Source organism: Podarcis raffonei, chromosome 16, assembly GCF_027172205.1.
Source record: "Podarcis raffonei isolate rPodRaf1 chromosome 16, rPodRaf1.pri, whole genome shotgun sequence".
NCBI lineage: Eukaryota > Metazoa > Chordata > Lepidosauria > Squamata > Lacertidae > Podarcis > Podarcis raffonei.
In genome coordinates, this window is record NC_070617.1 from 1,233,796 (window position 1) to 1,257,710 (window position 23,915).

Sequence of the window (23,915 nt, forward strand, 5' to 3'; positions counted from 1 at the left end):
GACAAACAGGCCAGTGGGGCATTTTTGTGGCAGCAGCCTTCCTAATCTGCTGCCTGAGAGAAGTGGCTCAATGTGGCTCACGACCAAAGATAGTCAGGTTCACCCCATCTGAATTTTCACAGGACATTGAATGAGATGGACTACAGGACTGCTTTCTAATACGGAAATCTGTGATGTAAATGCTTGTAACCCATCTGAAAAATGCTTATTAATTTTATTTCAGCTGACTTATGGATCATTTCTGCCACTAAAAGGTGTCAAAAAGTTCTTCCCATTTTTGTATCAGATGGTCCCAAATGAAGCCCACCAATACACAGGGATTGTGCGATTACTTCAGCATTTTAAGTGGACATGGATTGGGCTTTGGGCTGTGGAAGATGACAGAGGGGACAGGTTTTTAAAGACAATGGTTCCAATCCTTTCCCCTAATGGCATCTGTTATGCCTACATAGTAAGAATACCAAAATTGAATTATGTGGATGAGATGATAGACTTTGCTTTACAGCATTTAGGAACCTATGCAATGGTCTTTGAGGAAAACCCAACTGTGTTCATTGTTTATGGAGAACCTCCATCCTTTCAGGTTCTAAGAATGTTGATATTTGTATCACCCTTATTCTCTTTTCCAACTTTGGGCAAAGTGTGGATTATTACATCCCACTGGGATTTTGCATCACACTCTATGGAGAAGAATTGGGAGGTACAAGCATTTCACGGTTCCATATCCATCACAGTCCACTCAAATCAGCCATCAGGATTCCAAAGCTTCATTCAGAAGCTGAGCCCTTTCTGGGCAAAACGAGATGGCTTTATCCAGGAGTTCTGGAAACAGGCATTCGGCTGTTTATTAAAAATGTCTGAAGAGTCAGAGGAGGGAAATGAAACCGAAATCTGCACTGGGGAGGAGAAGCTGGAGAGCCTTCCTGGAATTCTGTTTGAAATGGACATGACTGGCCACAGCTACAATGTCTACAATGCTGTCTATGCTGTGGCGCATGCTTTGAACGCCATCTACAAATCCATATCCAAGTATAGAGGATTGGAAGAAAGGGTCAGACTATTTCAATCATGGCAGGTAATTAGAAAGCAATACTTTAAAATTAGAGAGTTCTAGAATTGTAGAGATGGAAGGGGTCCTCAGGGTCATCCTGCAGGGTGTTGGACTAGATAACCCTCAGGGTCCCTTTCAACGCTACAAACATATGATTCTATGATTGATTGATTGATTGATTGATATTCACAAGTAGCCACCTACATAAACCAGATGACAACTATAAGGACAACTTTGGGAAGTTCACTAAAGTAAGCTTAGCACTATGTTGTCTCGTTATTCATTTCTCTTTCAATCAAGGTTCATGATTATCTGAGGAGCATCATATTCAATAATAGTGCTGCTAAGAATGTGCACTTTGATGAAAATGGAGAATTGGTTGCAGGTTTTGATATTACAAACTGGCTGATGTTCCCCAATGGTTCAGTGGTTAGAGTAAAGATTGGAAGATTAGAACCTCAGGCTCTTCCAGGCAAAGAGTTAACCATTTATGATGACCAGATTGTGTGGCATCCACATTTTAATCAGGTGAGATGTGCCAGAAAGAAAAGTTTTGGCCACTTTAACTTTCTGTTTGCTTTTTAGCTGCTAGATTATTCAGGATAGCAATATTTTATATATACATTATTAAGTATAATTGTTTAATTTACACTGAAATGGAGAATGCCTGTGTGTATTGCAGAAAGAGTTTAACTGGAAGATTGCACTGAAGCTAAAGAAAAGCAAGAAGAGCTCTCTCAGCTCCTCGATGGCTTGACAATTAAATGTGATGGTTCTCTGGCAGCTCTTATGAGATATTTAACTTTAGATCACATGGGAGGGAATCGAATTGCAAATTTGCCATCTTGGAAGGGTGGTGGCTTGAGTCTTTGTTCCCAGGCTCTATGTGAGTAAAGGTGTGTGAAACTGTCTCCTGGAGGGAGAGCAAACAGCTGCAGGCAAAATGGAGGCTGTAAGAAGAGAGAGAGATCTTTGCTTATACAATGGTACCTTGTGTTATGGACGGGATCCGTTCTGGAGGCCTGTCCGTAATGCGAAATACCCACAACTCGAAGAGCTGCATTTGCGCAGGCGCGTGGCGCGATTTGGTGCTTCTGCCCATGAATGAGCGACGAAACCCGGAAGTAACCCAATCTGGTATTTTCGGGTTGCCCCGGGATGTAATGTGAAGAGACACAACATGAAGCAGACGCAACATGAGGTATTAGTGTAGGTCTGTTTGGAATTATCTTTTATTTCTAAGGTTCTGAGTCTGTGGGGATATGCGCCAGTTATGGAATTATTTGGATGTATATTTCCCATCGCTTCAAGCTGCACAATATAATATCTGCAATACACCTTACACGGTTCTTTTAGGAATTGGGCCAACTGGTTTACCGTATTTTTCGTCCCATAGGACACTCCGTCCCATAGGACGCACCTAGTTTTTTTGGGGGAAAATCAAGGGAAATTTTTTTTCCTTGATTCCCCCCCCAAAACCAGGTCGGGGAACAGCGGGATGGCGGCGCTGTGCCTCCCCGCTGTCCCCCGAGCTTGTGGGGTTGCCCAATGTCTGCCCGGCGTGCTGGGCGCTCTGTTTCGGTGCGCACCAACCCCTCTCGCTCTCCAAGCTTCAGCGAAAGCCTGTATTCGCCCCATAGGACGCACACAGATTTCCCCTTCATTTTTGGAGGGGGGAAAGTGCATCCTATAGGGCGAAAAATACGGTATTTTCCCAACATAATTCTCTTCGTAGAGCTGAATGAATGAAGAGCACCAATCCAAGTCCCTTTATATTATTCTGTGCAGGTGCTTCCCCTTTCTGTGTGCAATGACCACTGCTATCCTGGCTACAGCAGGAAAAAGAAGGAGGGAGAGAAATTTTGCTGTTATGACTGTGCTTTGTGTCCAGAAGGAATGATATCTGGCCAGAAGGGTAGGAGACAATTGTGTATTGTGATATTCATCTTTTGTAACATATCATATTTGCTTTGAGAATGCACATCCCTTGAACATACAACCCAAACACAAGAACACTCTTCTTTGTGTTATTTCCAAGAGCTGGTATTCAGATGCACACTGCCTCATTGATACCCCTACTCTGTATTTATTTGTCAAATCCTCTTTTAAAGCCATCCAAGTTGATTTTCTACATTGATTTCAATCAGGGTTTACATCAAAAATATAAAAAACCACCATCAACAGCAAACGTTTGCACTAAACTAGATTATTAGAATTATGCAGCTCAACCTATAGAAATATTTGAACGCCTCTTTGTTGTTTTCAGATATGGATGCCTGTGTCAAATGTCCAGAAGACCGATATCCAAACAAGGACCAAACTAGATGCATTGCTAAGGTTCTAAGTTACCTCTCTTACAAGGAAGATTTAGGGATCATCTTAGCTACCTTGACTATTGCTTTCTCATTGATCACAGTTTTTGTCCTTGGGATTTTTATCAAGCACAGGGAGACTCCAATCGTTAAAGCCAACAACCGGACACTCACCTACGCCCTCCTCATCTCCCTCCTCCTTTGCTTCTTCAGCTCCTTACTCTTCATTGGAAAGCCTGGGAAACTGATCTGCCTCCTCCGACAAACAGTGTTTGGTGCCATATTCTCTGTGGCTCTTTCCAGCATTTTAGCAAAAACCATCATGGTGGTGATGGCATTTATGGCAACCAAGCCAGGTTCTACAATAAGAAAATGGGTGGGGAGAAGACTGACAAATTCCATCATCCTTTCTTGTTCCTTTCTTCAAGTTGACATATGTACTCTTTGGCTAAGTACTTTCCCTCCATTCCCAGACACAGACATGCACTCAGTGAATGAGGAGATTATACTGGAATGTAATGAAGGTTCCACTACCATGTTTTATTTGCTCTTGGGCTATATGGGTTTCCTAGCCATTATCAGCCTCGTGGTGGCTTTCCTTGCCAGGAAATTACCTGACAGTTTCAATGAAGCCAAATTTATCACTTTCAGCATGTTGGTGTTTTGTAGTGTTTGGTTATCCTTTGTTCCAACCTACCTGAGCACCAAAGGAAAATACATGGTGGCTGTGGAGATATTCTCCATCTTGTCCTCCAGTTTTGGGTTACTGGCCTGCATTTTTCCCCCTAAGTGCTACATCATTCTTCTGCGACCTGAGCTGAACAACAGGGAGCAACTAGTAAGGAAAATAAAATGAAGGCATATGTTCACCTCTTCATTCTGTAGATGTCATGTCTATCATATTCTTATACTGTGGCCTGCTGGGTTGCATTTTCCCCTCTAAATGCTACATCGCTGTGCCAGGGCCCAGTTGAATAACTGAGAATAAATAATATATCCTAGAAAAAATAAACTACATGAATAAACATTGCCATGAACTTTATTGTGTCCATTTCTTCATTCTGCATATATATATAAAGCTTTTATTCAGCCAGATCTGAGTTCCGGCATCTCTTTGGTGAGTTCCGGCACCTCTGTAGCATTGCAGTGCCATTCCCAGGCATGATGCTCAGGGCTGCAGGACGGAAGAGGAGGATAGCATGGCGGTCAGGGCTGTGTGGTGGAGGCAGTGGACAGCACAGCAGTTGGGGTGGCAGGGGGAGGTGGAAGGCAATCAGGTGAAGAAGATACATTTTCTCCTTCAAAAAGAGCTCAACAACTTGGGTTGGTTGCTCCCCCTAAAAAAAATGTCAACAAGTTCCAGCACCTTTTTTTCTAGAAACAATGCCCTGCACACACACACACACACACACACATATATTTATTCCTTCATTGGAATGGGCAGGTATTGCATAGGTGCTTTTTGAAGCAAACACCACTCAGAAAATGCTTGCAGAGACATATCACTCAACATGTCCACCTTCCTTCTGCAAGCCCAGGCCCCTCCTCTCCAGGTGACTGCTACGTTATATCTAACATAGGTGACCAGGGTGGGGAACCACCACGGGCAATGCTTCCCGTTTCACTGCTTGAGGAGAAACAGGAATTGCATCTGTGCCCTGTTGTTCCGCCAACCCTCCCATCTCTGCCGCTGGCACTGGTCACAATTTCCAGTGAGATCTCACGTGATCTCACTGAACTCTCATAAGACCTCTTGCTCTCAGTGAGATCTCAAGTGATCATGTCAGAAATTGGTGCCAATGATGGCTCTGCCTCTACGCTGGTGTCAGAGGTGATGGGAGATGGCAGTTGCCCACAGGAGCAGTGCCTCAAAGGCTTCTGCTATCTAAGGTGGCTGCCTCATCCCACTTCATGGGTGGGTTGGCGCTGGTAGGAGATATTTTCCAAATGTCAGCAGAACACTGCAACTCCCCTTCTTTGCCCACATCTGCTGATAGGTAAGTTGTTGCTCTCATAGTGAAACAAGTGTCTATTTCCTCCAAAGTTTATAGAACGTGTATTTTAGCCTCACTGAAAAGAAATCACAAAGTTAACGGTCCTTGAAGGTGCTTTTCTTTGCAATCATTTGCTGAAGGAGAAGCGGAGGTCCAGCAAACATACTGTATCTTAATATGAAACATCAGTTTTATTTGTTACCCAATCGTGTCCTCCAAGATGAGATTTCCTATATCAGGGTGAAGTTATAACTCATTAGGCTCATTCCGAGAGTCCAAAACCAGCAATTTGCCTTAGAACTAGATCATTGTTCGTTAAAAGCATTTAATTTTATCCTTAGCTTAGAATACAAATCATTTTGGTACAGGTTGCAAGTAGCATCATAATTTGTTAATTCCATTATAAATTGTCTACTTGGGTGCTTGCAGCAGGGGAGGGGATCAGCAGCTCTGCAGGAAGGAGAGGTGTGTTTGCAGAGGCCCAGTTAATCACTGGGAGAGGAGAGCTCAGTTGCAGAGCAGGGAGGCTGGCAGGAGCAGGAAAAAGCAGCCTAGAGAACTATGGGGAGCTGGTCATCCTTACAGCTCCCTTTATTCATCCCCCCCCCCCGCCAAAACAGCATCTAAAACAAAACAACAACAGTTCTACGATCCAGGAATAAAGCACAAAAGTAGTTTGATTCTTTCTCATGTACACCCCCTTTTATTACCATGGAGAATAAATATAACAGAAATAGAACAAAACAAAAAACCTCATTTGTTATTCATAGAACTTAATGTATTAATTTTACAACTGAAGTATTTTTATGCTGTTGCTATATCTCTCTTTGTATTAGATGCTTTTTTAAAAGAATCAGCTCAGGCATTGGCACAATCATGCAGCATATGTGGGGAGAGTTGCCAAAAATAAAACACAGAACTGCTGAGATTGTGAAATCCACATGGACCCAGTTCACGTGCATATCTACGAAAACCAAAAACATAAAATAGCGAGCTCGTCTAGCATTTATGTATTTCTTCGTATCAATTGTTCTTTGTTGTTCAGTTCAGGCCTCAGCAGAATGATGTAGCATTTAGGGGTAAAGATGCAACTCAGTAGCCCAGCACTGGAAGACAAGATGGAGAAGATCTCCACAGCCACCATGTGTTTTCCTCTTGTGCTCAGGTAAGTCGGAACAAAGGACAGCCAAACGCTGCAGAAGACCAACATGCTGAAGGTGATGAACTTGGCTTCATTAAAGCTGTCTGGCAACTTCCTGGCTAAGAAGGCCACAGTGAAGCTGACAATGGCCAGGAAGCCCATATAGCCTAAGACACAATATAGCATTGTGGCCGACCCTTCGTTACACAGAAGAACAATTTCTTCTGCCATTGAGTCCATGTCCACATCTGGTTTTGGTGGAGAGGTTGCTAGCCAGATAGCACAGATGCCTACTTGAATGATGGAGGAGAAGAGGACTATGGAATAAGCCAACTTTTGTCCCAACCATTTCCTCATCCTGGATCCTGGTTTGGTGGCCATGAATGCCAAGACCACAGATATGGTTTTGGCCAAGATGCTAGACAGGGCCACTGAGAAGATGGTGCCAAAAGCAGTTTGTCGGAGAAGGCAGGTTGCCTCATTGGGCATTCCAATGAACAGCAAGGAGCAGAGGAAGCACAAGAGGAGAGAGACGAGGAGAATGTAGGTGAGGCTCCTATTATTGGCTTTAACTATGGCAGTGTCCCGGTGTTTAATGAAGATGCCAAGCACCAAAGCTGTGATCAGAGAGAACAGAAGTGCAGAGGAAGTTGAAACGATTGTCAAAATGTCATCAAATGCTAGAAAATTTGACGTTTTGGGGATGCATTGATCCTTGGCTTTGTTTGGATACTGATCTTCTGGACATCTGCGACAAGTTTCTTTGTCTAAAAAAAAAAGTGAATGAAAAACACTGTTCTAGGGCTTAAGCACAGCCTTCCCAGGAGTCTGCCTGAGTATATTTCACAAGGGAAAAGGCCAACCTTTTCTGGCCAAGATTCTTCAAAAACAAATTCCACCCATCATATATGCAAATTACCTCCCTTTCCCCAGCCAAATTCTATCCAGATCTTTTTAATGTGTCCACTGATAGATGACACAGGGAAATATAACGTGGCAACAGTCTTAGTGGCCACTTGAGCAGTGGAGGCTGATGAGTGGGAGAGTGGTGCCTGGGGGTTGAAGCTGCTGATAGATCAGGTGACTGAGCTGCAGAAGCTGGCGAGCGAGTGGCTGGTGGAGGACATGGGAGTATGTGACAGAGGAGTGGAGGATGGGGAGAGGGTGGGGACGTGGGAGAGCTCCAGACCTAACCACTCTCTGTAGGGAAGTAGAGAAAATAGCCTTCATCACTCATCATAAAGGTAAAGGTAAAGGGACCCCTGACCATTAGGTCCAGTCGTGACCAACTCTGGGGTTGCGGCGCTCATCTCGCTTTATTGGCCGAGGGAGCCGGCGTACAGCTTCCGGGTCATGTGGCCAGCATGACTAAGCTGCTTCTGGGTAACCAGAGCGGCACACAGAAAAGCCATTTACCTTCCTGCCGGAGTGGTACCTATTTATCTACTTGCACCTTGATGTGCTTTTGAACTGCTAGGTTGGCAGGAGCAGGGATCGAACAACGGGAGCTCACCCGTCGCGGGGATTCAATCTGCCAACCTTCTGATTGGCAAGTCCTAGGCTCTGTGGTTTAACCCACAGCACCACCCGCAACCCATCACTCATCATAGGTATCTGCTAAAATATTTCTGAATCAAAAGAAAGATGGAGGGAGGGAAACACTGCAATTTTTTTGAGTATCAGCTCAGTCTTCTCTAATTGAGAGAACTTGAGCTTATCCTCAGTCAATTGTGTATTTTGCCTCATCAATTCAACGGTTTTGATCATATGGCATTGTTGTCTTCTTTAATGATATTTCTATCTCTGATTGATTAAACCTTATATATATATTTGTCTTTGGCAATCCTGAAGTAGATTTGCTTAATTAAAAACACCTATGCATTAACTAAAGGGACGTGGGTGGTGCTGTGGGTTAAACCACAGAGCCTAGGACTTGCCGATCAGAAGATCGGCGGTTCGAATCCCCGCGGCCGGGTGAGCTCCCACCGTTCGGTCCCAGCTCCTGCCTACCTAGCAGTTCGAAAGCACCCCTAAGTGCAAGTAGATAAATAGGGACCGCTTTCTAGCGGGAAGGTAAACGGCATTTCCGTGTGTGGCGCTGGTGCTGGCTTGCCAGATGCAGCTTAGTCACACTGGCCACGTGACCCGGAAGTGTCTTCGGATAGCGCCGGCTCCCGGCCTCTTGAGCGAGATGAGCGCGCAACCCTAGAGTCGGTCACGACTGGCCCTGATGGGCAGGGGTACCTTTACCTTTATGCATTAACTAACTTTAGAAACCGAGACTCTTTCCCAAGCCCTGAATACAGAGGGGGAGAATTAACTACCCCACAACCATGACAGCTGTTTCTAGGATAATCTAAGAGGCTGCTTTAACCATGGACGAAAAGGTTTGCTACATCAAATGTTTTCTTAAGATTTTACCCTGAGCAGAGCAAATGTGTTGTGACATATGAATGTGTGAGAGTTTCTTATTACATACGTGTGTCAGGACCATTAAAAGTCCTGAGGTTTCCTAGAGAGGACTGAATAACAAACTCTTCTTCATTTTGACAGGGTACCTACACTGGGAAGACACAGATTCCTGTTACATTTATTTTTAAGCCATTGCATATTCCCAGAAAAGTTTACAGAGTTGTTGCTTATTAAAAATCACACAGATTCCTGAGTGCTGCCTCATCATTTGGGGGAATGTGTACAAATGCCTACCTTAACATCCTTTCTCAGTTAACTGAGGTGCAATTACAGTACTAGTAATGGAAGGTAGTTCTATGTCTTATAGATCACAATTCCAGCCATTGTGGCATCTACCGTATTTTTTGCCCTATAGGATGCAGTTTTCCCCCTCCAAAAATGAAGGGGAAATGTGTGTGCGCCCTATGGGGCGAATGCAGGCTTTCGCTGAAGCCTGGAGAGTGAGAGGGGTCGGTGCGCACCTGGTTTGGAGGCTGGCGGCGGGGAGAAGTGTGCTGCACCTTCCCGCTGTCCCCCGACCTGGTTTGGAGGCTGGTGGCGGGGAGAAGCTGGGGGACAGCGGGGAGGCACAGTGCGCCTTCCTACTGTTCCCTAACCTGGTTTGGGCTTCAGGCAGATATCTGCAAGGCGTGGGAGCCCGGCGGGAAGTCGCGCCAGTCACCCAAGGCTTGCAGAGAGCTGCCTGTTCTGGGGGCTGGGGTCAGGGGAAGCTCGGGCTTCCCCTGCCCCAGCCCCGCGCCTGGGGTGGGAAAATAATTTTTTTTCTTTATTTTCCCCCTCCAAAACTAGGTGCGTCCTATGGGCCGGTGCGCCCTGTGGGGCGAAATATGTGGTAAGTTATCTGGGAACTTGTTTATGTTAACATGAATCACTTGTCATTCCAGCAATCTTTTCCCTACTTGATTAAGAGAAAGGAAATGCAAACATACAGTATATATATGAGCAGTGAGAATGAATATAAAATGCCATTATTTCATAAAACTTACAAAGCTAATTAAAAGAAGCTTGCAAAAGAACTGGTCACAATTTACTGCAGTCAATTGTATTGCTTGGTTCATCTTAATGTGACATGCCCTACCCTTCTCATTTGAGAACATCCCATCTGGACATGGAGCACAATCATAGCAGCAAAATTTCTCCCCCTCCTTCTTTTTCTTCCCATTGCCAGGGCGGCATTCATCATTACATTCCGAAAGGGGTGGTACCTGTCCAAAAAAATATAGGAAAGTTTAGTATTAAAATACATTCAGAGAATTCATCTAGTATCAGATGATCTTTCGGTAAAAAGTTCTGGCAGTGACATTGTGTCTGTGTTCACCATACATTTAAAGCACACATAAAACTCACCCACCCCAAAGAATCCCGAAAACTGTAGTTTCTTAAAGGTGCTGGGAATTGTAGCTCTGTGAGGAGTAAACTACAATTCTTTTGGAGAGTTATGCAGCTGATGTAACTGGAGGCAATTGTAATATATTCCTGCCTATGAATAGCCCCCCTGTGCACTAGGTTCGTGTTAAGTTGTGGGTGAACACATCAGAAGACACAGCAATTCTTCAAACAGCTCTTTTTTATTCATAGGCCAGAACAGAACTGAACTGAAGGGTTCAGCCAGCCTGCTTATATAGAGCTCCACTAGAATGCAACAGTAACCATTTTCTGTAACTATCCAATCACTGAACGTCACTTTTCAATCCCTTATTTGCATATGTGGACCTGAGTGAAAACTATCTACAGTATCCCCCTGCTGGCCCAGGGTGAGAACTTCAGTACATAACAGTTCAGGCCTGCTCTCATTAATGAATGAGCCTTGGTTGCCCCCATGGATGATGTCTACCAGGAGGGAAACAGGGTGAGCATACATTTTGAGGGCTGCTACAAACTTTTTTTTTAAATCTGAGGATTTTCTGATTAAATTTAATTGTGTTTTTGCTCCTTCTTCACACTTTGATCCTGTTGCTATGTCAGAGGTGGATTTAGGGGTGTGAGATGGGTTTGATCACACTGGGAGAGGCTCTTTGGGGGAACCGCAGGGGGTGCTGAAACTGTGGTGCAGAATGGAAGACAATAGGTGGGGGCACCTGTGTGGGTGTCACACAGGTGCTGCTGAAATTTGAGGCCCCTAGGTCTGCCACTGGTCATGTATCAATATATTCTGCTACAATAGTGATTTGTGATTTATGCTTTAACTCGTGCATCTTATGTGCTTGTTTTACTGTCAATCACTTAGATACAGCAGCTCAATGAAGTAGATAATGGCAGTTTGTCTCCAGTGGGATGCCCACCCTCCATATATTTATTTCCTCATTATTTTCAGCACACTCTTATTTGTCAACACAATGTGGTATTCCACTGAGTTTCAAAGCTGTGCATTGCATGAATGAATTCTTTGTCCCTCCTTAACATCTCTTAACCCTCCCACTTCACTGCATGGCGATGAATGTTGATACTTGAAACCTGAGCCAAGCCTCTGTGCCATTCCAAGGGACTGTCCTCATCAATGGTCAGTTCTTTGCCAGGAGGTTTCTGAGGGTCCAGCATCCCCACTTTCATCCTGATGTAGGAATTGTTAGGGAAAGTGATCACGTTTGTAACATCAAATCCAGCTGCTAATTCCCCATGTTCATTGAGTGCAATTAAATCTCCAGCGCTGTTGTTGAAGGAGATCTGGTGAAGGAATGAGTGGAGCTTGGAAAAAAAGAGAAAGATAAAAAACGTTGAAATATTAAAGTGGGGCTTAGTGTGGGGATGGAGAAGCTGTTGTCCTCCAGATGTTTTCAGACAGCAACTCCCATCAATGTTCACCAATATCTGGAGGCCCAGAAGTTGAATGAACTTGAATTCCACTGTGAACTGAACACGAACTAACTCATCTTGTAAAGGGACAAATGTGAAGTGGAATCTGTTATTTTTGGACACATATTACTCAAAGTAACACTACTTCCTATTAAAAATAAATTTTAGAATCTATCGTTCTACAGGAGGAAGGAACTCAGCCCATCCTGTTCCACTTCTGCCCATATTTGAAAGGGATTTTTAAAAAATCTGTGCAGAAATTAAGTGTATTTTTTAAATGCCTTTTGACATATGCAATTTTTTTGGTCCTCTTCCAGATGGAATGGGATGTCCAGAAATAAAAAGAGTGATGACTCTTTCTGATTTATAATAAAATATAATAAATATAATAAAATATCTGATGGACAGAATGTAAACAGGTGAAGCTTTCCTCTTTATTCTATTTCCATATAAGAAATCTCTCAACATTTCCTGACCTGACACACAACTGTTGAACGCACCATAACCTCGCTTCCTCCCTTCTATGCAAGTCTCAAGCCTAGGCTGAAATCCTGCACTCACCTAGACCATTGTACTGTAAGTTAACTAAATGGGTACCTGATCTTTAGCTCCTGCACAATGGAAGGCATGCTTATACCTCTTTCCAAGTTTTCCCATTTGCCACGGGTAGAGGAGTATTCCTTAATATCTCCCCATCACCACTTGCTGTAGCATTTTCAAAAAATATCTCTTCTGTATGCCACACCACTGGGCACAACCCAGGGCACAACAACTTGTCTGTAAGGAAACACTACCTGCCAGGGCTCCACGTTCCAAGAAGACAGCCCGTCCCAAGCCTCCGTTCTTCTGTTGTTGGCTCTCACTAAGTACCAGGCATGCAAGGCATGTGCTAGAGCATGGACAGCATTATAGATACTGTAGCTGTGGCCAGTCATGCGCATTTCAAAGAACGGTGTAGCAAGGCTCTCCAGCATCTCCTCTTCTGTGCATGCACTTCTGAAGAACTTAGAAATTCCCGAGTCTGAAGCAGAACAACGGAATGATTCTGCCCAGAAATCACTGATGAAACCATCTCCATCTGCCCAGGAAGGGTTTACATTCCGAAGAAAGTCATAGAAATCTTGAATCTCCTTTGTGTGAATTGTGAAAGAGAGAGTGCCATGGAACATTCGGGTCGAAAGGCCAGTCACCATTTGAACTTTGAAGAACTTGAAATCAATTTGGGCTGTCGTGATCCACACTTTTGCGGCAGAGAGTTTATACAAAGGATATTTTAGTTGATAGGCATGGATCATTACTACAGTATTTGCCAACCATGTAACTGGTGCACTTTCTCCAGATACAATAACAGCATTGGCTTTGCTCGCCAGAAAACCTGGGAGATTTCCGACTCGCTTTAAGAACATTTGATACAGACCTTTGGAGTAGCGAGCATTTGTTGGAACTATGTCTGTGAATTCAGAACAGATCCCACTCTTGGAGAGCATTGACTCTATGACCTCCAAGAAATGTTCTCCACCTTCATCATCCTGGGCAATGAGACCGACCCATTTCCATCCAAAATGCAAAAGCAGTTGGACGATTCCTCTGTACTGAAAATCTTCCCTAGGAACCATTCGATAAAAGGAAGAGGACTTGGTTTGGTAATTGACTGCTGGTTGAAAAGAGCCATATGAAATCTGAAAAACAAAAGCCAGGCAGTACATACAGAGTGGAAACAGGAGCTCATACTGATTTCATTTATCTAAATAATTCCATACAGTGCAATTTTATATACCCACAATTTACTTATTTTTAGGCTGCTGTTTCCTTTTACAAACCTGCACAAAATAAACATATGGTATCTTTTCCTTGAGCTATTCAGTCCTATTACTTTTCTATGTGTATAATGCACATTTTTGGGACTTCTTCCATCTTGTTCGTATAGTTGCATACCCATATTATTTTATTTTGATCATTTCTACCTCACTTTTAAGTAAAAAATGCTTCCAGAGTGGGCTTAGATACAGTCAGCTAAAACAGATTCCATGATGCAAGTCCACGTCATTCAGACCATATTAATTTCCTTTCTCATTACACCACTTCCATAACTATGAATCCTACTAGAAAGAGAGTATCAAGGGAAGTCCCCATTTCTCTGCTTCTCAGATCCTACCTGCGGAATCTTGAAAAGACCTAAGATGTCTGCCATGCGTGAAGATGTATCAGAGCTGAATCCACCTATGACTCCTATTAAATTTTCCTGGGTGCCACATTTGTAGTTGGGGATGAAGTGATGTGATTTGAAAAGTAGGTCCATAGTAGTGCGGTAGGTCATCTTTGAATCAGTATAGCTGTCGTAGATGTGGAACCCGAGGGTGACATTGGGCAAGATCCTGGGATTATCATTGATCTCATCAACAGCAAACACCAGGGCAAGGATGTGCTGGTAGAACTTGGTCACCAGGCTGCAAATAAAGTGACTTGGTATTTCACAGGATAACAATGCATTGCACAAAATATCTCATCACAGTATTCATCTCCTCACAGTACTCTTCTTCAGTATTCAGCTACCTGACTATAAGAAGATGATAGAACCAGAAAAGTTATTCACCAGTTAAGTCCTGTTGGGAAGAAGGAGAATGTGTTGGGGCTAACTTTTGCTGCATTGCATTCTTGGAAGCTGCTTTCTTCTGAGTCCCTCTATTTCACCATTGTCTGTACAAGAGGAAGGGGAACTTGTGGCCATTGAGATGACACTGGGCTCCCAATTCTCGTCAGCCACAGCCACCGTGATTAATGAACAGGGAGGACGGGGCTGGAGTCCAGCAGCAGAATAAAAACTACAGGCTCCCTAGCCCTGGTCTGTTCTATCAGGTGCTCAAAAAGTTTTAAAGAGGATCATTTCCCAACTCTACTGACATCACCTTGCCCTGTATTAGGAAATTTCTGCACGTAAGGCATGGGGTGCTCTGCTAGAGAACTGTTTGCTGCCATGATTCAGACTTTTCTTTAGCCATTTGTGTTTTCATGACACAAATGGATCGTTCAAAGGAGCCACTTGATATCCTAGGCTGGTGTTTGGCAGCAGTTTCTGTTTGTCCTGTTACGTTCAGGTTTTCTCTGGAAATAGGTAGTCAATGGGGACAAAGTATGGACTGGCATTTTTTACTCCGCTCATTTCTCTCTCTTGCCCTGCACTGTCTAACAAGTACAGAATAGTAGAAGTGCTGCAGAGCCTCTCTCCCCACACCAGTGTGGCTCAAGTTTACCTTAATGGAGTGAGAAAGGACAGGACTGTGGGGAGGTTGGGGCTATATGGACACACCAGCAGGACACTCTCTTTCTCCCACAATTGTGTCTCAGTCTCAGTCAGTTTTATTGCACATAGCCAAAGGCTGCCGCAATGTACACAGAATTATTTGACAATTAAAAATATATATACTGAATTGATAAAAAAGACTTAAAACATTTATATTATTAAAACATTACGTACTCTAAACAGAGCTATAAAAGTACCCCAATGTACAAATAAAAACATTAAACAATAAAATTCATAAGCTAAAATCATCACATGGTCACTAATGTTAAAAACAATATCAATTAATACAGTGTGCAATTCATACTCAGAGTGTGGTGACAAAGATAGAGCATAGCCTGAGGTAGATAGATAGGATCAAATGAATTCATCTCCTTTGCAGTTAATGGCTACCTTGGCTATATAATTTGCTCTAATTTTCCTAGCAGCAGTTGCAAAAAGTGCTACACGCCAGGTCACATACTTATCTGTGTCTGCAAGGAGATATAACATCATATCAAGGGGGTTCTGGCCAGGGGACCTTGTCATTATAGGTACTAAAAATCTTTTTCTTGCATCATTATATAAAGGACAGTGCAAGATATAATGCTTAAGGTCCTCTACTTCAGAACATCCCCTAATGCAAACACGTTCGTTTTTTGGTATGCCTCTGTGTCTCCCACTCTATAAGCAGAGCTTATTGTATTTAGTCGTAGCTCTGTAAAAGCTTTTCGAAGTTGTGCAAAAGTCAATTCATTAAAATAAGATGTGTTCATTGGCCTCTCTAAGTTTAAAATACAATGGGTTGCATGTAGATGTGTACATAGAGTGCACAATTGTGTCCTTACCAGCACCCTATCTCACTCCAGCCCTGTCCATTCAAGGTGCAGCCATTCAATTCATTGTTTTTCCTGAATTTCTGCCATCTCTCTCTCCTCTGTCTGTCTGTCTGTCTGTCTCTCTCTCACACAAATTTCTGTCTCACTCTCTTTTCTTTCAATTTCCTCCCCTTTGACACCCATCTACAATTAGCTGAAAGGTTGCAAATTGCCTACTCCTGAAATACAGAACTTTATAAGTTCAATGTGCTTGAATGTGTACAATTTTCATAAAATAAGAATGCATATATACAAAAATACATACATATAAGAGATAAGAATAATTGGATCATCAAAGGATAATGTTTCCAAATGCCCAACTGACCATACAGGCACAATTTAAACTCATTGATGTTTGAGAATTTCATGTTCTTCTCAACCAGTGGTTCTTATCCACCCACCCACCCACCCACCCACCATTTTTGAAAAATTCTAATATCTTTTCAAAGCAGTATGACCTGCAGTTGTTCATGCATATATAAAGACTAAACACCACTAAAATAAAATGACAGGCAGTTTTCTTACGTTGGGGTGCTGGCTATCGAGACCCGAGAAGGGTGCATGTTGAATACAATTTCAGGGGAAAAGTAATGCATAAGAGATGCCATCCCGCCAATGAAGAGATCACTTGTCTCATACCAGTCATGTGGAACATGTACTGGATTACTTCTGACACACTTACTGGTATGTACTTTGAACACCATGTTTAGGAGCAGCAGGAGCAGGAGCAGCACCAACATCTGGATGGAAAACTTCCTTCTGCAAACGAGGCTCCTGTGTTTCTCAGGTCAAAACATCATTCTGACCACCAGCCTGATTTCAGTATTACGTCTTGGATGGAAACAGACTCTACCAGTGCACTTCATCATCTACATTGTCAAGGGACAAGATCTGAAGAACATACTATATGCAATGAAAGAGGGAAACTGACAGAACCCCCTCTTAAGCCTAATCTTGGCTGCATCAGAAGCACTGGGGTACTTATAACCATTCCAGGCTTGCTTGTTGATTTCCCCCCCTCTGTAGCTTCCAAGAAAGCTGCTGGAGCTTTGGGTCAATTACAGTGATTCATATGATGACAGGGGAGATAATTACGTCTCCAATTTGTTGACTCAATGGTAGTTGAACTTCCAGAGCAATCATCCTTTTCCCGTAATAGTTTGTCTGCTTCTTTATATTGAATAATAGAATCATAGAGTTGGAAGGGACCTCAAAGGCCATATAGTCCACCCCAGCCTCTGCAGGGAATCCACTGCTATACAATTCCTTATACTTAGGTGGGCATTCATCCTCTGCTTACAATGACCTAAGAAAGGAAAGTCTACCCCCCTCTGAGGAAGGCTATTGCCCCAGTAGTTTTTGCCATCAGAAATATCTTCCTGATGTGCCACATTTAGCAGATGGATCTGGTTGATTCTGGTGTTACATAATGTCAGATGATGAAGCTACAAGGAAATCCCAGTTAATCCATTAGTATATGATTCTACAAATCATCAAAGAAGTGGTGGCCTAGAAATGGCCTAGAAATGTCAGTGCCACAATACACCTTGGACAGAGCAACCCTAAATATAGAAACCAGCATAATTCAAGATGACATAAACTATCCCTATTCCAAACCATTCTGGAGCTTCTGGGAGGGGTGACCGCCAACTAAACTGATAAATGAGTGTAAGCCTAAATTTTCATGATCAGGCCCTAGGTACTATGACCCAACTGAGTGGGATTTGAAACAGATGTCTCTCTTTGCCCTGCCATGTTCGCCTCACCCCCAGAACACTAATGGGGTTTATTTGTTTATTTCATTTTATTTACACCAGCATAAATTAATCTACTTTAAATTAACCAGGATGAGCTCTGGATGAATCAGGGTGAGGAACTTGCACTGGCATATTTCCAGCTGAGCAATCATGGACAACTTTTCAGATCAGCCTCAGCACCTGAGGACTGGAAAGTGGCCAATATATATCCTATTTCTAAAAGAGGGGTTTTGAGAATACTTTGGTTTGGCAATTATTATTATTTTCCAACGTGTGTGTGCATGCAAGCACATGTGTGAACACTTGCAAATGTCAATGTGGTAACAGAAAGTGTGAATCATAGCACTTTCAGAAAAATTGACCAAGGAAGCTCAGGCTTTAGCTGGAAAGAGAGATGAGGATGATTTCATAGAGGCATTGTATCTTTTTATTGCATATTGAAGGGCACATCACTCAACAGTGGCAACCACCAAATTCACACTTACAGCTCAGGAATAATGTTTCCCATTTTAACCATTATATATGGGGAGGGGAGAGGGATATCTGTTGTGCGAGGGATAAATTTATGTGTACTTTATCTCATTTATTTCTTTTTAACTATTAGATGTTCTTTGTTGTTCAGCTCAGGTCTCACCACAATGATGTAGCATTTAGGGGTAAAGATGCAGCCCAGTAACCCAGCACTGGAAGCCAGTATGGAGAAGATCTCCACTACCACCATGTCTTTTCCTCTTGTGCTCAGGTAAGTTGGAATGAAGGTCAGCCAAACACTGCAGAAGACCAACATGCTGAAGGTGATGAACTTGGCTTCATTAAAGCTGTCAGGTAACTTCCTGGCTATGAAAGCTACAGTGAAACAAACAATGGCCAGGAAGCCCATAAACCCCAAGACGCAGTAGAACATAGTGACCGACCCTTCGTTACATAAGAGCACAATTTGATCCATCATTGCATGTGTATCTCTATCTGGAAAGGGGGGAAACATCGCCAGCCAGAGAGCGCAGATCCCCACTTGGATGTGGGAGCAGGACAGAATGATGGAATAAGCCGATCGTTTCCCCACCCATTTCCTCATCCTAGATCCTGGTTTGGTGACCATGAAGGCTAAAAGCACAGATGCAGTTTTGGCCAGGATACTAGAGATGGACACACAGAAGATGATACCAAAAGCAGTTTGTCGGAGAAGGCAAGTCGCCTCATTAGGTTTCCCAATGAACATCAAGGAGCAGAGGAAGCAGAAGAGGAGGGAGATGAGGAGAATGTAGGTGAGACTTCTGTTGTTGGCTTTGACTATGGCAGTGTCCCGGTGCTTAATGAAGATGCCGAGCACCGCAGCTGTGAGCAGAGACAACAATAGTGCAGAGGAAGTTGAAACAATGGCCAAAGTGTCACCAAATGCCAGGAAGTTTGGCATCTTAGGAATGCATTGATCCTGGCCTCTGTTTGGATATTGGTCTTCCGGACAACTGACACATGTTTCTTCATCTGAAAAAGAATGCATGATAATGTAAGAACCAGAATGGTTCGTGCTCAAGAACAGATGCCTATCTTGTGTTTTTACTCATGGAGTGTTTCAAATTCTTCTGCCCAAACTGCATCAAGTAGAAACGTCATGGATCATAACTGATTGAAATATGGTTTTCTCCTTGTGGTGTTCAACAAAGTTATTCTTAAAATAAAAAGCACTGTTCAATGAAATGAGACAATCATTCTGGCAGTAGTTCAAAATTGTAGGAGTCAACTAAGAAAGGTGTATTGGGACTGTCACATTGATCTCTCTCCAAACTGCCTCATTTTCATTTTTTTTTTTTAAAAACCAACAGTCAATTCATCTCCTGATGTTTTATTTCATGGGCATCTAGTCTGACTTTCATAATTCCAATAAGACGTACAAAACACACTTTGCTTTCAAGGTATCTGAAAATTATTTTTTTATTATCCTTAATAAAGAGACATTTAAGTAAACATATGGAAATAACTGAAGTGTGTGCTGTATGCCCCAGTCTCACATTATGGTCGGGAAGGAAGTGATTTTGCAACCAGCATTTATTTAGGGACAAGAGGAAAGTCTGACTAAGGGTCTTTTTTGCTGCACAGAAGAGGAGATCACGGGATAGACAAATAGAAATAAAACCAGATTCAAAATGCATAGAACATAGACTAAATATGAATTGGAGATAAAAATCAAAAACTTGTTGATAATGAATCTAATTTCTAATAATATTTTAATTCAAAATGAGTCTTAATATTATGTTGAAATAGTAAGGCTTAAGACAAGCATTGGGAGCAGTATGCCTGGGATTGAAATGTGATTCCCCATCCCTTTCTTGACATTGGGACTCTGTCCAGACCATGCTCCTTGCCCTAGTCCTTTTGTGTGGCTGGAATGTGTTGTCAAACTGTGATGCTGCCTCTTTCTTGTGTAGTTGGCCGATTGACAGGTGCCTGGGAATAGTTTGTGTGCAAAGCTAGGCATTTAATATGGCCTGAAATTAACCCACAGGGTGTAGATCATAACCATTTGACTACTCTCTCTGCCCCTACCCAACAGTAGCCTGTTTTCCTAGAAGGTTGAATTTGGGCTGAAGAAGTTTCTCCTCCGAAGCCTTAAAATATTACAAGCCCACCTTTTGATTTTGAGAAGCAAAGTATTTCTTCTTGTTGTTTCATTTTGGGGGGGTGGGGAGGAACTAAATATTATGGGTTGTTTTCAATGTAGTGCTAAGAAGATCATTCTATCAGTGCAAGCATGACTTCTTGTCTAACAGAATCAGTTGGATCTCCAGATCAGTTTTGGGGAGAGTTCAGGGGCAAATGGGGACAGAAGAGGGGGGAAGTTTCCTTGCGCTTGTGACAATCATTGCTGCCACTACCACAATGATTTAGTTGAATATGACTCTCTGCTATATCCCTATACTTCTTTTTCTTGTCCATGTATTATGTCCTTCCTGTTCTTGTACACATAACAAGTTCCCATCTTTCTTCCGATGGGTATGGCAATCAGTTGATATTCCTATACTCCTACCTACATTGTGGAGCTCAAAATCTTTCCCCAAAACTCTCAGTGTATGCACGATGTTGCATGCCTAACTCACCCACAGAAAACTAAGACCCCTAGAGACGGATTAAATTGGTAGGCCTTCCCTGTCATATCAATGTGAGGGCTATGAAGGGTAAAACTAGCCACAATCTCTGATGCAGGGATGGTTGACTGGAAAGGACTGATAAGGAAGACCAAACCTCCACTTCATTGTTCTGACAGGGACTGGTACTAGAAGGTGGGAATTTCTTTTTACGTGCATTGTAGATGCCTCCAAAGATGTTTACAAAATAGCTGCTCATTGAAACCCCAGAAATCTCTCAAGCTCTTCATTTTCGAGTATGACTTCAAACATCATCTTTAATCTTTCTTCCACAATTACAGCTACTCAAAGTTCCATTCATGCGTTCAAGATCACAAGAACAATGCCTGCGCTATCAGAGGTATCTGAGAACTTAATGTATCATTCACTGAGCTGTTGATATATTCCTTGGTATGATTAAAACAAAATATCAATTAGATTGTTGTGTCTATGTAAAAATGGGAATCCATGCATAATGCCATAATTTAAAAATGGCCACTATGTTAATGAGAATGAACTTGCAAAAGAGTTGCCCACATTTTACTCCGATAAAATGCATCTCTTGATCTTTTACAACATAGCATATCCTACCCTTCTCATTTGAGATCATCCCATCAGGACAAGGAGCACAAGCATAGCAGCAAAAGGTCTTCCCCTCCTTCTTTTTCTTCCCATAACCAGGGCGGCAGATGTCATTACATACTGAAAGAGGTGGCACCTGCCCAAATATATAGGAACGGTTTAGCTTGAATTCATCTTTTTTCATATTCTATCAGATAATCAACCAGCAAACAGGAGTGCAAGTGATACAGAATGCAAAAGCTGTAAGTACACAGGTATGCAATAAGTAGTAGGAATATCTGCTCTGTTAAGTATCATACAAAGACAGATTCGAATTTGCATACTTAGCCTGATCAATGAATCAAATAGTTTAACATTCAATCCCACATCACTAACTAGAGATTTCCCTCAGGGATTTCACACAGTCACAGAACAGTCAGTATTATGCATTATCTGAAAGCCAAGGACTCTCTTTGGTTAAAGATGTGCTGACTTAATGCCTCTAAATATTGCATTTTTCATCATAATGGTTTGTTTAAGAATCAGATATGTGTGTATAGGAAAAGGTAGTTCATAAAATGATTCCTTGCCTTCAATGAAATACTCAACCTCCATATATCAATTTACCCTCTAATAAAACATTTTATCCTATTTGTATTACAGTGATACCTTGGTTTACAACCATAATCCATTGTGGAGGTCTGGTTGTAAACCAAAACAGGTTGTAACTCAAGGCACACTTTCACCAATGGGGCCTCCAAAAAATTGGTTGTAATCCAAAAAAAGGGACACACACTTCAGGGTTTGACGTTGTTGTAATCCAAAACGGTTGCAAACCAAGGTGCCACTGTATTATCATTACTGTTATAATTCGCCTGCCTTTCACGATGAGGTCCCAATGAATTTCACATTTGACTATTTATTATGCTAAGAGAGCCATTTAGTGTTTTGGTTATGTCCATTCCCCTCGCATATTGCTGAATGACCACCAGTGTTGACACACACCTGTTATCCTCACCTGAGTCAAGCCTCGGTGCCATTCAATTCTGTCCTCATCAATGGTGAGCTCTTTGCCAGAAGGATCCAGCCTCCCTACTTGGACTCTGACATACGATTTATTTGGGAATGTGACCAAGTTTGTAATGTCAAATCCGGCTGCTAATTCTCCATGCTCATCCAGTGCAATTGCATCTCCAGCAGTGTTGTTGAGTGAGATCTTGTGAAGGATTGAGTGGAGCTGGGTGGGAAGAGAACGAGGACCTGAAGGTCATTTTCCTATATGGTTACAAGTCATTACGATTCATCATGGATAATAATTTACTTGCAGAAGCAGCAAAGCAGTAACAAATCATGAAAGGGTATAAAATTCAACTGTGGCGGAGAAATAAGTCTGGAAAATCATGGTTATATGGGATCAGTATTTGGAAGAAGACTTAAGAAAACTGAGAAAATAGAAGCTTGATAGAAATATCCTGTAGATCAGGAACCTGGTTGGTCACACCATGGATATTGGGTCCAGGAAATTGTCCAGAACCTATATAATGACAGTTGACATTGGAGATGAGGAAACCTTACCTGCCAGGGCTCCACATTCTGAGGAACCATTCTGTTGCTGGACTCCCTTGCACTGCGTTTCAGCCCAGCTGATTGTAAGATATGTAAGGCATGCGCCAAAGCATAGACGGCGTTATAAATGCTGTAGCTGTGGCCAGTCATGCTCATTTCAAAATAAGGGGCAGGAAGGCTCTCTAGCATCTCCTCTCCAGTACATCTGCCGTAGATGAATGCAGACACAGCTGATGAGTTGGATAATGAACAACTGAATGCTTGCTCCCAGAAAACGTTGATAAATCCGTCTTCATTTGCCCATGAAGGATTTACAAACTGAAGAAACTTTTGGAAGTCTTCTATTTCCTTTGAATGAATTGTGAAGGAGATAGCACCATGGAACATGTGTCTGTCTAAATCAGTAATTGCCTGAACGGGGTATAATGTGAAATCTATTTGGGCTGTTGTAATCCACACTTTTGCTGTAGAGAGCCTCTTATTTTGCGGAATTAGTATTTGACTTATCTTGATTACCCCTATAAGTGCTCCCAACCATGTAATAGAGCCACTTTCTCCATATATAACAACTGCATTGGCTTTGCTTCTCATGAATACTGGCAAAGTATTTTGTTTGTGGTGGAGCATCTCCTGTATGCTGTCAGAGAAGAGCAGGTGCGTTTGAGCTCTTTCTGTGAATGCTGAACAGATTCCATTCTGCAAAAGCATTTCCTCCATGGTCTGTAGGAATCGGTCTCCACCTTCATTATCTATAGCATAGAGCCCAACCCATTTCCACTTGAAGTGAAGAAGTAACTGAATAATTCCTCGGTATTGCAGAGCTTCACTGGGTACCATGCGGTAAAAGGAAGGGAACTTGACTTGATTCTTCACTGCTGGCTCAAATGAGCCATATGAAATCTTTAAAAAATAAGAGTTGGAAGAGGAGCTAATTATTTTCCCAAATTTCAAATTAGTGGGAGTCTATACAGGCAGTGGAATTCTATACAGC

The 23,915-nt window shown here is 42.5% G+C and overlaps 2 protein-coding genes across 2 annotated transcripts; both read right to left on the reverse strand.

Annotated features, from left to right (window-relative positions):
* Window positions 1–333: 333 nt before the first annotated feature.
* LOC128404236 (vomeronasal type-2 receptor 26-like) lies at window positions 334–16,526 on the reverse strand. The gene is made up of 6 exons (XM_053369729.1): window positions 16,444–16,526; window positions 13,919–14,210; window positions 12,558–13,442; window positions 11,418–11,655; window positions 6,383–7,265; window positions 334–430 (listed from the first exon to the last, which is right to left on the reverse strand). The coding sequence occupies exons 1-6, from the start codon at window positions 16,524–16,526 to the stop codon at window positions 334–336; spliced, it is 2,478 nt and encodes an 825-aa protein (XP_053225704.1).
* A 1,732-nt stretch (window positions 16,527–18,258) lies between these two features.
* LOC128404237 (vomeronasal type-2 receptor 26-like) lies at window positions 18,259–23,761 on the reverse strand. Its single transcript, XM_053369730.1, has 4 exons — window positions 22,934–23,761; window positions 22,394–22,595; window positions 21,389–21,532; window positions 18,259–19,160 (listed from the first exon to the last, which is right to left on the reverse strand). The coding sequence occupies exons 1-4, from the start codon at window positions 23,759–23,761 to the stop codon at window positions 18,259–18,261; spliced, it is 2,076 nt and encodes a 691-aa protein (XP_053225705.1).
* Between the last annotated feature and the right edge of the window lie 154 nt (window positions 23,762–23,915).